At 37.3% G+C, this 13,121-nt stretch overlaps 1 protein-coding gene and 1 long non-coding RNA gene across 7 annotated transcripts in view; one reads left to right on the top strand and one right to left on the bottom strand.

The window, feature by feature from the left end:
* Positions 1–13,121, bottom strand: part of PIK3C2G (phosphatidylinositol-4-phosphate 3-kinase catalytic subunit type 2 gamma) — a 414,912-nt gene that overhangs the window by 270,076 nt on the left and 131,715 nt on the right. For all 5 annotated transcript variants that reach the window (XR_013522259.1, XR_013522260.1, XM_017975799.4 and 2 more), the window contains 2 exons: positions 11,676–11,798; positions 2,932–3,063 (listed from right to left, as the gene is read on the bottom strand). Coding sequence is in view for 3 of the 5 variants with exons in the window: in XM_017975799.4 (XP_017831288.4) it covers positions 2,932–3,063; positions 11,676–11,798 (255 nt within the window). In the remaining 2 variants the exon portion in view is untranslated. The remainder of the gene's footprint in view (positions 1–2,931; positions 3,064–11,675; positions 11,799–13,121) is intronic.
* LOC108593067 (uncharacterized) overlaps positions 1–13,121 on the top strand; it is a 120,089-nt gene that overhangs the window by 73,602 nt on the left and 33,366 nt on the right. The window contains exon 3 of one of the 2 annotated variants that reach the window (XR_004728534.3): positions 10,274–10,498. The exons of the other annotated variant lie outside the window; for it this stretch is intronic. This is a non-coding gene — a long non-coding RNA (uncharacterized LOC108593067). Of the gene's footprint in view, positions 1–10,273; positions 10,499–13,121 lie in introns of those variants that run through there. 2 annotated transcript variants of the gene reach the window in all.

The raw sequence follows: 13,121 nt of genomic DNA on the forward strand, positions 1-13,121 counted from the left end.
AGTTCTTTACCTGTAAATAACATATTTGGACTAACTGAGGGTCTCTCTTGGATAGTAGAAAAAAATGATAAGAAATTGTCATCTGTAATTTTTTTTCAGTTATATGATTTTGAAGATATATCTGAAACGATTTGATACGATGGAGTCAGGGCTGGCTACTTGGGGAAGTGTCTAAGGAATCCAACTGTTTTGAGATTAAGATTTATTTTAGGTCTTTTTTGAAATTATGAAAAACATCTTAATTTTTCAAGGCTTTAAAGTCACCTTGGAAGCTTTAGAAATACTGATACTCAGGCCAGATCACAGACCAATTAAATTAGAATCTTTGGGCATGCTTGGGCTTTGTGTTTAGTTTTAAATCTCCTCAGAAAATTCTGTGGTTTAATCAGGGTTGAGAATCTCTGTGCTGAAGTAGCTTAGCACAATTTAGAAATGCTAACTAATTACCATCCTATTAATTTTGAACTTGAATAGGGGAGGGAGCTCATGGAAACTGTTGAGGTAAAGGATAACACTTTCTCACTACATTGTGGAGACATTACAAATGTAGGCGGGGCAGAAGCCTTGTCTGCAAAAGACAGCACTATAAACCTTCTGTGGGCCAAATTCACTTTTGGACTTAAGACTCTGAGATAGAATTGAAGATAAGTTTGCAGGCCTGAAAATGTAGAAGTTCACTATAAACCTTCTGTGGGCCAAATTCACTTTTGGACTTAAGACTCTGAGATAGAATTGAAGATAAGTTTGCAGGACTGAAAATGTAGAAGTGTATTTTCAGACTTCGTTGATGCAGCCCTAACTGATGTACCTGAGTTTAATCACCGTTGGTTCATCTGAAATCCACTTCTGGAAACCACAACGAGAGAGGAAACCTTTAATTCTGCATATTTTCAGTTGATATATGTGTTGGAAAAAATAATGACATAAGCACTCATTATAGTTCCAAATGGCTAGCTCTGGACAATCTGAACTGTAATAAAAGACAGATTCAGTATCAAATGTTTATGAGCAGGGATGATCCCATGAAAGGAAATAAAATTAAGTCCCCAATTTGCTTGGATTTGAAAGATCTGCATCCAGTGAATTGGGTTAGAATCTTCGTAACTTGAAGCAATGAGTAAAGTGGAGTCTTCCCAGCCTCCCAGTTGCACCATGTGATGTGTTTCTGGTGTCTTAAAAATATCTGTATTTCCTTAAATTATCCAGCATAGGAGAAAAGCAGATTTTTCTGATTTTCAGGAGAAATAGGTTTTTAAAAAAATATTTAGAAATGCTTATTGAGTACTTGTTGAAGTGAGTTGTGTTTTCTGATGTCTCATCATCTACAATTTTGACACATCCCCTTAAAAAATGCCACCTAGGATCAGTCCCAGATGCTATCTCTCACAAATGCTCATCTTCTATGACCTCACCTGTAAAATGCTTACCACTGGTGACATATGACAGAACAACACGGAGGTGGTATTTTTACTATCATGATCATCTGGAAAAACGCCCTCAAGATTAGTTTTAAAGACAAAAATATTTCTAAATTATTATATGTTTAGTGTTTATTGATTTGTATGTACAAGTACTATGTTACATGAAGGGAGCGTAACATGAACTTAACCTTTTTTTTCAGTGACTAATTAGAAATATTCTACAAAAAATGGTAGATCTCACAAATACTGCAGGTGAAACTTTAAGGAGACTCACTTATGAGAAGGAAGGACACCTGTATAGCTGCTCCTAGTGAGAAAGAAAGTAAAGTACTTAGCACACAAACTGTATCTTTGAAATGTCTGCTAATAGCAATAGGTATTGCTTTTAGGGCTAACTGGTTTCTTAGAGACTTTGAAATCTTATTTCATTCTTAATCTCCTCTATAGGGACTGTTTTTTTTCCCCCTCAGTTCAATTTAGTAAACAAACCTGTACTGATTGCCTGTTTGTATGAGGTGCTACATTAGAAGATAGATGTGACAAATATATACACATTCCCTGTCTTCAAGGAATACCAGTATAGAAATGGGCTAAAGCATGAAAACAAATAACAGAGCAACACACACACACACAGTGTACATCAGAATTAATACAACAAAGAAGATTTTTAAACATCTATTATGGTTGCTAATAATTTTTCATATTGATTAGGTCTGGTAAATAAAGACTAATGCAATTTTTAAAAAATATTTTTGCATTACCATATCTTTCTAAAATAGCAGGGGCAGTAACAACTTTATAAAAATATTAACATTACAATATATGTTTTAATTTGTCCAAAGTACTGAATTTTATCATTTGATTCTGAAGCAAGAGTAGCCATATGAAAAATGACTGATTTTTAAAAAATACTTTTTCCTTAATACCATAGAAAACCATGTAATTGATTTTATCAAGTATTCTAGATATTAATAGTTTCTAAGATTTATGGTTAAATCAACACTTCAGTTTGCAATGATCATTAGTTCTGAGAGAATATCTGAATACATAATTGACTTAGTTTCCTGAAAAATATCACCTTAAAGTTACTAAATATTTCTTCTTGGTAAGAAAAGCTCAGTAAGCCAGTTACCTTTTATAATTTTACTTTAGCCACAATTCCGTGACTTACATTCTTTCTAAATGACAGTATTAATCCACATCATTCTGAATTACTAATTCCAAAGAAATCGGTTGGTCAGAGAAGAAAAAGTAACTGAGATTGGTCAGACCAAGACCTTTTCATTACAAATGACCCAGCTCACAAGTCGAGCATGAGTCCTGTTTCGAAAGCCGTTTCCACAATTTTACTTTTCAGTTCTGCTTTCAGTAGTCATGATTTACATTGAACTATGTCAATTTTAGAATAAAATGCCTTGATTTCCTCATTATGCCATATACTGCAAAATGATTACTTGTAAGAATGTTTTAGTGAAATGATAGGCTTACTACTCACAATCGATATACTTACTCTTTTGGAAACAGTGGAAGACAAGACCACGCCAGTAAACTCGCACTGTTGGTTGCACAGGCAATCCCAAACAGTTTTACAGTGAGCATGGATTCCCTTGGCAGTGACTCTATTTCAAGGGGAAAATTGATCCTAAGAATAAGAGAAAGAGGTAGCATTACCTACCCAATTGTACTGATATTTTAATAAGAACATTAGCATTGTACTGGTCTGGGACAAAGATATTTATTTGAATAGAGACAGTCTTGAAATTTTTTATTTGATCTTGTAAAAATGGGAATTTAACAGAAGTATGTAGAATAGTGAGATTTTGTCAACTGGTAAAAATTATTCCTGATAATGTTGACATGTAAGTGTATATTGATAGTTACAATAACTTGAACATTTATTCTTAAGTTGTTGCAAGTATTGATGAAAAACAGACTTAGAAAGACATTGTGTTAGGGAGTTGGAGAAGGCAGGAAGTAACTCAAAATGGTTCTGAAAGATTAAGTTAGCTATAATGAGATGGAGATTTGGAAAAGAAGATTCCAGAAAGAGGAAAAAGCACAGACAAGGGCATACATGGATGAAAGATTAGGTGTATCTGAGAAGTGGTGAATGGTTCATTGTGGCTAGAACAAAATAAGTCAAACTAATAGGAGAAGCTGTGGAGGATGTAATTAGAAAGATAGGTGGTTGCCAGATTGTAGAGCTTAAGAGCTCTACATGCCAGGCAAAGGAATTTGAACTTCTCCCTAAAGTCAAAAAGGAATATTTGAAACATGGAGCCAAAGTGTAGAGAGTTGTTGGCCATTTTAAGTGTGGACCATTCTGGGTCATGATGAGGTCCTAGGAATTTGGGAAATGGTCACTGAAATTTAACACATATACAATCTCTGGATATAATAACGTCAAGACTCTCTGAGCTCAGATCCTGGATGGATTACAAATACCAGCAAGTACAATTGCCTAAGGATAGACACAAGATTTTTAATGGTGAGAAAAACTCGAGTTAGAGTTGGAGTCATCAATATATATATATAAGCAAGTGTCCAGAAGATCCTTAATAATACTATAAGACTGGGTGGGACATATACATGGGTGATGTGATTGAGAAGGGTCTTTTGACAGAAAGTTGAGACTGTGATCTGATGTCCCTAATAGGGGAAGGAAGACATGTACCTTTCATTCTCTCCTGGAGTCATCTCAATTGTGTAGAATTATATAAACAGATTCTCATATATGATCATTATACAAACATATGTCAATTACATGATCATTATATGATAATGCCTCAGAGAAGCATGATGTTTGGGAAAGAACTATTTGTGAGATAAGGAGATGAAAGAAATTTTTTTCTAGGAGCTGAGATGGGGAGATATGTTTATTAGTAGATGAGAAAGCCAAACAGGAATGAGAAAATCAGAACCAAGTTTGGCAGACAGGGCCAGAGTCATGGGAGATGAATCACTGATGAATGCGAAGGAGAAAGGAAAGAGACTTGAGGAGTGACTGAGCAGCTTTATGGGATGATATCTGATGGCCATGAAGTGTGAGAGAAATAAAGAGAATCTACTGGCCTTGTCATTCCCAGGTGAACTTTGATGTTAAGTTGTTTGAGCAGGTGATTATTAGAATATGGATGATGAACAAAGCCTTTGTCCAGCTAAAAGGTGCTGACTGAAGTTTACCCAGTGAGGCCTCAGGTGATATTAAGCATCTTCTCACACTAGGAGTTGGCTTTCTAATCTGAGACTAGGGAACAGATTTCACCCAAGGTTTCAAATCAAACATTGGTAACTCCTTCTCTTCAGTGCCTGCACAGCATCCAGCCATGGGGATAAGTGGAAGTTGATTTAGTTCAGTGACCACAGTTTAATTTAAGAAAGTACATCTCTCTCTGCTTCACATGGTGTCCACTAAGATAATCAGGTCCAGATCCAGGGTGGTCAAAGAGCAGCTAACAGGATGAAGGACAGAAGAGCTATTTTAGAAGTAAAAGGAATAACTAATATCTGACTGATGGCATACCAGTGGAATGAGACAATAAAGAATTAAAGATGAATTCTAGTTTCTAGATTACAACAAATGTTTTAACTGATAGGGAACAAGGAAGAAAGAGAAAATTGAGGTGGGAATAATGAATACAATTTAGGGAATGATGTTATTGAGTTAATAATAATTGTGAGATGCCAATATATAAGCTGTCTGTGGAGAGAATGAGTCCAAGTTTGGATTTGGATATGTCTGTGTTCAAAAAATGACCTTATTAACAAGATGTATTTAACCTTTCTAAGTCTTTCTTTTTCTTTTACACAAAGTGGAACTACTAGCATATAACACAAATATGGCAAATTTTAGGTTGAATATCAGCATTATATTCATTTATTCAATCAGTATTATAATAATTTGTATTAGCCATTGTGCATTTAATACTCAGAGTGTAAAAAACACATCATTTCTTGTAGGCATATAAAATATAAGTTGATATGATTTGGCTTTGTGTCCCCATCCAAATCTCATCTTGAATTATAATCTCCGGTTATTGAGAGAGGGACCTGCTGGGAGGTGACTGGATCATAGGAGCATTTCCCTCCGTGCTGTTCTCGTGATAATGAGTCAGTTCTTACACGATCGGAAGGTTTTATAAGTGGAAGTTTCTCCTGCTCTCTCTTTTCCTGCCATCTGGTAAGGAAAGTACTCGCTTCTCCTCTCCCTTCTGCCATGATCTGATGTTTCCTGAGGCCTCCCCAGCTATGCAGAACTGTGAGTCAAGTAAGCATCTTTCATTTAGAAATTATCCAGTCTCTTGTAGTATCTTTGTGACAGCGTGAGAACTGACAAATAGGTAAGTCTAGCTAGACTCAAAGGAGAAAAATAAAGAAAAGACTAGAGTGAGAAGAATCTTCTATTGTTAAAGACTGTCAACCCAGTGTGCTGGCTCATGCCTGTATTCACAGCACTTTGGGAGGCAGAGGCAGGTCGGGTGTTCTAGACTAGCCTGACCAACATGGAGAAACCCTGTCTCTACTAAATATACAAAAAAAAAAAAAAAAAAAAATAGCAGGGCATGGTGGCATATGCCTGTAATCCCAGTTACTCAAGACTGAGGCAGGAGAATCACGAACCCTAGAGGCGGAGGTTGTGGTGAGCTGAGATTGTGTCATTGTCCTCCAGCCTGGGCAACAAGAACAAAACTCTGTCTCAAAGAAAAAAAAAATTAAATTGGGTATCTATATGTTTCATGCATATTCTTTCATACTTGTTATATTCATTTAAGGTAATATGGATTATTTCTCAGCTTAAAAGCAGCTCTGAAACTTGACATAAAATGCTGATGATCCCATGGAATGCACAGCAATTTCTTTAATGTTCTTTCTTTTACCTATAATTGACTCTATTCAGCTTTCATGTTTCTGTGCTAGGATAAAAACTGTAATTTCACCTTATTTCTCACATGATCTAGAAGGTTCTTTTTTCCCATTAGGTCTGGCTTCTTCATGTATAGCTTCACGTGTTGGTTTTTTTATAACAAGCATGAAAAAATTATATAAGTTACAGTGGATAGTTACTGCCAATTTCCATTGTTATTTTTATTAATAAAAAGAAATTCCTTTAGAATAAGTGCTTCCTAAGTAGTTATTTATTCATTCTTTAATACATATGAATTTTTAAAGTCAGAATAATCTCACATTCACTCAATTTTTTTTTAACTTTTGTATGGCTACTTAAAAATCAAAGGAATAAACTTTCAGACAAAAAGGAAAAAACTTTAAGAGACAATTCAGTAAATAGAGTTAAGTTGCTTTTTTTAAAAAAAAAAAAACCTAAGGAACAAGTACAGATCTCAAGTTTTAACCACATTTGCCTCACTGTAGTATCTAAGAATTAATAATCATTAAAAATTTTCTTAAAATTGTATTCTTCTATATGAAATCGTTTTTCTAAAACCAGAGTAAGTTTCTGAGAGTGAAAAGTGAGAGATTTTGAAAGCTACACTTTTTCTTTTTTTTTTTTCTGAGACAGAGTCTCAGTCTGTCACCCAGGCTGGAGTGCAGTGGTGCCATCTCAGCTCATTGCAACCTCTGCCTCCTGTGTCCAAGTGATTTTCCTGCCTTAACCTCTTGAGTAGCTGGGATTACAGGTGCAGGCCACCACACCTGGCTAATTTTTGTATTTTTAGTAGACATGGGGTTTTGCCATGTTGGCCAGGCTAGTCTTGAACCCCTGATCTCAAATGATCCATCTCTTAATGTGCTAGGATCACAGGAGTGAGCCACTGCACCTCACTAAAAGCTACATTGTTCAGAACTCTCCTATTAATACTGAGACAAAATAAAACCAGGAGGCCATTGCAAGGACTTTATCTTTTCACTGAGTAAAATGGAGAACCAGTTCAGGATTTTCAGACCCAAAAGTGACAGGCCTTGACTGATATTTTAAAGAGACCACTTTAGCTGTTGTGCAAGAAGGACTATAAAGGTGTAAGAGAAGTAGGGAGACCATTATACAACCATTGTGGTATATGGAGGAGAGATGATGGTTGTTTAGACCACTGGAGGTGATGAGAACGTATTCTGGATATGTTTTGAGAAGAGAGTTAGGAGGATTTTCTGAACATGGGGACTAAAAGGAGATTCAGACTAAGGATTTTGATCTGACCAGCTAGAATTAGAATTGATTATCCAGAGTGGCCATCCATGGGTGGAGTGGTTTGAAATATAAGATCAAAAATTTAGTTTAAGACATATTGATTCTCTAAGTGTGGAGTTTGTGAATGATGCCTGGGTTGGTGTTATAAATTTGGGAGTTGTTGGCAGATAAATGGTATTTAAAGGCATGCAACCATTAGTGAAAAGTGAGAGAATAATGACATACATCACAGAGAAGAGGGTTAAGGGCTAAGATTATAATCAGTCCGGGAGAAGGAAAGGACATGAAGAACAAACAGCCAGTGAGGTAAGAGTCATGTGGAAAGCAAATTTCAAGATGGAGCGTGAGATCGACAGTGCCAAAGCTTCTGACAGGTCATGTCAAATGAGGACTGAGAAACAAACGTGGGATTTAGCCATGAAGGTTACTGGTGACAATTTCAGTGGGGCAGAGGTGATGAAAGCTTGATTGGAGTATGTTATACAGCAGACAAAAAAAACTGAATGAAGTGAATGTAGGTAGTTATTTGGAAGGTCTCATTACAAAGCAGAGAAAAGAAATGGGATAGCCACTGGCAGGAGAATGGAGAACAGAGGTGGTTATTATTTTACTTAATTTAAAACGTGAGTACTTTTCATGGGATGTAAATACTCTTCTCAACATTTTATATGCTGTAAGAAAAAGTATGCAAGTCACAGTAAAACTGTCAGCTTAGGAGTCACAGTGGGTCTAAATGCTAGCGCTGACGCTTTCTGATTGTGGGGACTGGGCCAAATTAATCAGTAAGTATAAGAATTAGCACTCAGATTTTCTTAAATTATACTTTAAGTTTTGGGGTACATGTACAGATCTTGCAGGATTGTTACACAGGTATACACATGCCATGGTGCTTTGCTGCCTCCATCCCCCATCACCTACTTTAGGTATTTCTCCCAATGTTATTCCTTCCCAATCTCCCCACCCCTGTGATCCATCCCTTAGCCCCCCATCCCCTAACAGACCCCAGTGTGTGATGGTCCCCTCCCTGTGTCCCTTTGTTCTCATTGTTCAATACCCACCTATGTGTTAGAATATGTGGTGTTTGGCTTTCTGTTCTTGTGTTAGTTTGCTGAGAATGATGGTTTCCAGATTCATCCATGTCCCTGCAAAGGACATGAACTCATCCTTTTTTATGGTTGCATAGTATTCCACGGTATATATGTGCCACATTTTCTTTATCCAGTCTATCATTGATGGGCATTTGGATTGGTTCCAAGTCTTTGCTATTGTAAAAAGTGCCACAATGAAATATGTGTGCATGTGTCTTTATAATAGAATGATTTATAATCCTTTGGGTATATACCCAGTAATGGGATTGCTGGGTCAAATGGAATTTCTATTTCTAAGGCCTTGAGGAATCGCCACACTGTCTTCCAAAATGGTTGAACTAATTTACACTCCCACCAACAGTGTAAAAGTGTTCCTATTTCCCCACATCCTCTCCGGTATCTGTTGTCTCCAGATTTTATAATGATTATCATTCTAACTGGCATGAGATGGTATCTCAATGTAGTTTTGATTTGCATTTCTCTAATGACCAGTGATGATGAACATTTTCTTTTGTTTGTTGGCTGCATAAATGTCTTCTTTTGAGAAGTGAATGTTCATATCCTTTGGCCAGTTTTGATGGAGTTGCTGTTTTCTTGTAAATTTGTTTTAGTTTTTTGTAGATTCTGGATATTAGTCCTTTGTCAGATGGGTAGATTGCAAAAATTTTTTCCCATTCTGTTGGTTGCCGTTTCTTTTGCTGTGCAGAAGCTCTGGAGTTTAATTAGATCTCATTTGTCTATTTGGCCTTTGTTGCCAATGCTTTTGGTATTTTAGTCATGAAGCCCTTGCCTATGACTATGTTCTGAATGGTATTGCCTAAGTTTTCTTCTATGGTTTTTATGGTGTTGGGTCTTATGTTTAAATCTTTTCTTTGAAATTGATTTTAGAATTAGATTTTTATCTGGAATTATCTATATGATGGCACAACTGTGTGAGTTGAAAATAAATCTGATGTTCTAAAACAACCAGAAATTACTTTTAATTAAATCAGAAGAATACTTTTGGGGATTGAGTGGATCAATGATTTTTTTTCTCTTTGGGACTTGCTCTGTAGCCCAGGGTAGAGTGATCTTGGCTCACTGCAACCTCTGCCTCCTGGGTTCGAGCGATTCTCCTACATCAGCCTACCATGTGGCTGAGATTACAAGTGTGAGTCCCATGCTTGCCTAATTTTTATGTTTTTAGAGACCAGGTTTCACCATGTTGGCCAGGCTGGTTTCGAACTTCTGACCTTAAGTGATACATCTATCTTAGCCTCCTGAAATGATGGGATTATAGGCATGAGCCACTGCACTTGGCTTGGTTAATGACTTTTTAAAGGAGTCACTTATACCAGATTTATTAACTTGCCCAATAATACTCATTGGACTCTTACCCTGCCTGGTGCAGCTTAGCTGCTGGCAACTAAATAATTTTTGTTTTTTTAAAAAACATCTTTGTACCATTTGGTCGGAGCAGACAGAAATCTAAACACACACATTCAGTAAAGTATTATCAGAGAAATTTACAGGTTAGACAAAGCAATGAAAGAAAAGATGGACAGTTTTACCCAGTGATCCAGGAGGGTTTATAGAAGAGGTGGAAGAGGCATCCTGAAGGATAATTATGTGTTTCCCAGATGGGCGAGTGGAATACTGTGCTCCCGACATGGAATAACACTGGCAGAGGCATGACTTCTCAGATCATAGTTAAGGTAAGTGGACCGATGCAAAGAATGACTGGTGGACAGTCAAGGGATAGTTAAGGTAAGTAGGTAAGATGCAAATGACTGGTGGATAGCAAGAACAGGAATGGGGGTAATTCTGGAGGTAAAGATAAAGAGATAGGTAGGGACCAAAACACAGAAGGCCTTGTTTGCTTTGCTAAATAATTTGTACTTTGCCTTATAAGAATTGGAGAGCTACTGAAAAATTTTACAGGCAGAACTGATTCTATGAAAGTAAAAGGGATATTATTGAGTGTCAGGTCTTTGGTCAAAGGAATAAATAGCCTTACTCAAGGAAGGGGAGATAGAGATTGTCATGGTCCTAGAAGAAGGTAGCGTTAGTTTGGAATGGGAGGCACCATGAAGTATGTGAGAATTGAAGGTCACACGCCATGTTTCAGGAGTCAGTCTCCGCCGATTACGGTAAGACTAAGAGTAGGGTAGATGGTACTAACATCACCCTCTTCTACAAATTTGGGCACATTTTTATTGATAGAAAAGCATCATGCTGAGAGTCAAATTATCTGCTAGGAAAGCCAGATCCTCTGAAAGAGCTGAGGGAGAGTAGGCTGGGGAATTTTCTTCTGCTTGAGGTGGGAATATTGATCTGAGTGAAGTAATAGACACTGCAGAGAAATGACTAAGAGCAAGTCAGCAGAGCATGAAGAAATGCAGCAGTAGTCATGGAAAAGCCGTGGATGAGGCCTAGGAGCCCCTTGAGATTCTGAGTAAGGAGAAGGGTTACGTTGAGTGTGGGGAGCGAAAAAAGGGGAGAAAGACAGTGATAATGTTAGGAAAGCATTTTATCTTCTTGATTTAACAAATCTTTACAGAAGAAGTTAGTGGGAGCCAGTCACCCCAAATTAAGCTTATTGTAAAACAAATTTGATTGTTTAAATAAATTTGTACTTCAGCTCATGTGAGAAAATGGAGAAAATGGAGATTACCCACATTATCAGGAGGGTTGTCTTTTCTTTGTTATTTCTGGACTCTCTCTACTTCTAGCTCAAAGAGAGCACATTCCTGATATGCACAGTGTGTGAATGATTAATAAGTCTTTTTTTCAATTTCCTTTTTTTCTCAGTTCAATAGTGTGAATTGGACACTTGTCTGGGTTTCTAACTGGAATTTTAATCTGTTGAATTGAACAGTCAGTTATCTATTGGCCCTAGCATATTTATCATTCCACTGAATCAAATCACTGGCAGCATATATTTTTTTAATCACATCTTTTGGTTTAAAAAAAGTGGGGGGGGGGGGAGAAAGCTGATCTTTATTAGATAAATGATCCAAACAGAGTAAAGATTAAACTTACGTTTCATTCCATTTGACCAAGAAAAAAAATAATTTCTTGACTGGAATATTTCTGCAGTTTCTCACTTGGCACAGCTTCTTTCCAGCATATGTAAGCCAACAGGTAAAAGAAAATGCTTTGTAGCTAAAAAGAAACAACATCAATTCAATATGCTTGGCACTTTAAACAAACCAGCTTTCTATATGGGTCAATTATTTCTGTAGTCAAAAGTCAAATGAGAAAGTGATGTTTGCTTGCATAAAGCATGCTTTCAAAATTGCTTTAAGAATTTATGTTGGATATGTCAACAAGACTGTGGAATAGCAGGCCCTAAGACCTTACTTTATTCATGGAGAGAAAAATTCAACAATATGCTGACTAATTCTTTTTGTAAGAAAACCAGAAACCACTTAAGAGGCTCCTATAACCCAGGTGAATTCAAAACCAGCCATGTCAGAGTTGGTAGAAAAATTAGTGGCATTTACTTACCAGAGCCTCTTGGCATAGGGTGGCATGATCAATGGTCAGAAGGAAACTCTCAATTTCTGGCTTCTCCTCAAGGAGGGAAAGAGAACACTGGACATATATCTAACACTTAGACTTAGCACCATCAAGGCTACCCAAGGAGCTAGCTTTTGTCTTTCCTGGATCTAAAAGCTGACAGGGAATGGCACCAGCCTGGGGGCCACTGAAAACGAAGATGATGGCTTGAACTAGCACATACTTGCTGTTGCTTCTCTCTACCGCTCAGCATACAATGATTAGGAAAACTCCCAATTTATGGCTTCTCCTTGGGGCGGAAAAGAGTTGATTCATGTGTCTGAAATTCCAGCTTGTGGGGGTACTATCAGAAGGACTGGTTTCTGTCTTATCTGCCTTGGAGCACTGCAGGACCTGGCATACCCCAGATTCCTGGAGACTGTTGAGAACAGAGAAAATCTTGGTGGCTTCCTACTGTTCCAGAGGTCCTATGGTAGAGTAGACAAGGCCTCTGTACCTTGTCAGCCTCTCTCTGGTCAGGGAAAGTGGGAGAGAAGAAAGGAGCATATGTTCAACATTCCAGCTTTTAAAGCGATTGCCTGAGGGATTGCTTTCTATCTCATCCAACTAGAAGCACTGATGGGATGCAGCATACTTATGCACACTACTGAAAACAAAACGATCTGATCACCTCACAGGAATTCCACAGAACCTGCAACACAACAGGCAGACACCAGAAAAAGAAAGAAAATATGAGCTCTACAAAACAGAAACCAGCAAAATCCCTCTACTTGGAAATTTACGAGTACAAGTGGAGTGAAAATGCACTCTTATAAAAGGTTTGGAAGGCACAGAGAATCTCTAGCCAGGTTTATTTTTGAAGCTTATTTTTTCTTTCAGCGTGAAGCCAGACCACAAAGACTGAGAGAGTTAGCTTTTTTTTTTTTTCCAAATGCACAGATCCCAACACAAGGTAATAAGCACACA

The sequence above is a fragment of the Callithrix jacchus genome, chromosome 9 (assembly GCF_049354715.1).
Source record: "Callithrix jacchus isolate 240 chromosome 9, calJac240_pri, whole genome shotgun sequence".
NCBI lineage: Eukaryota > Metazoa > Chordata > Mammalia > Primates > Cebidae > Callithrix > Callithrix jacchus.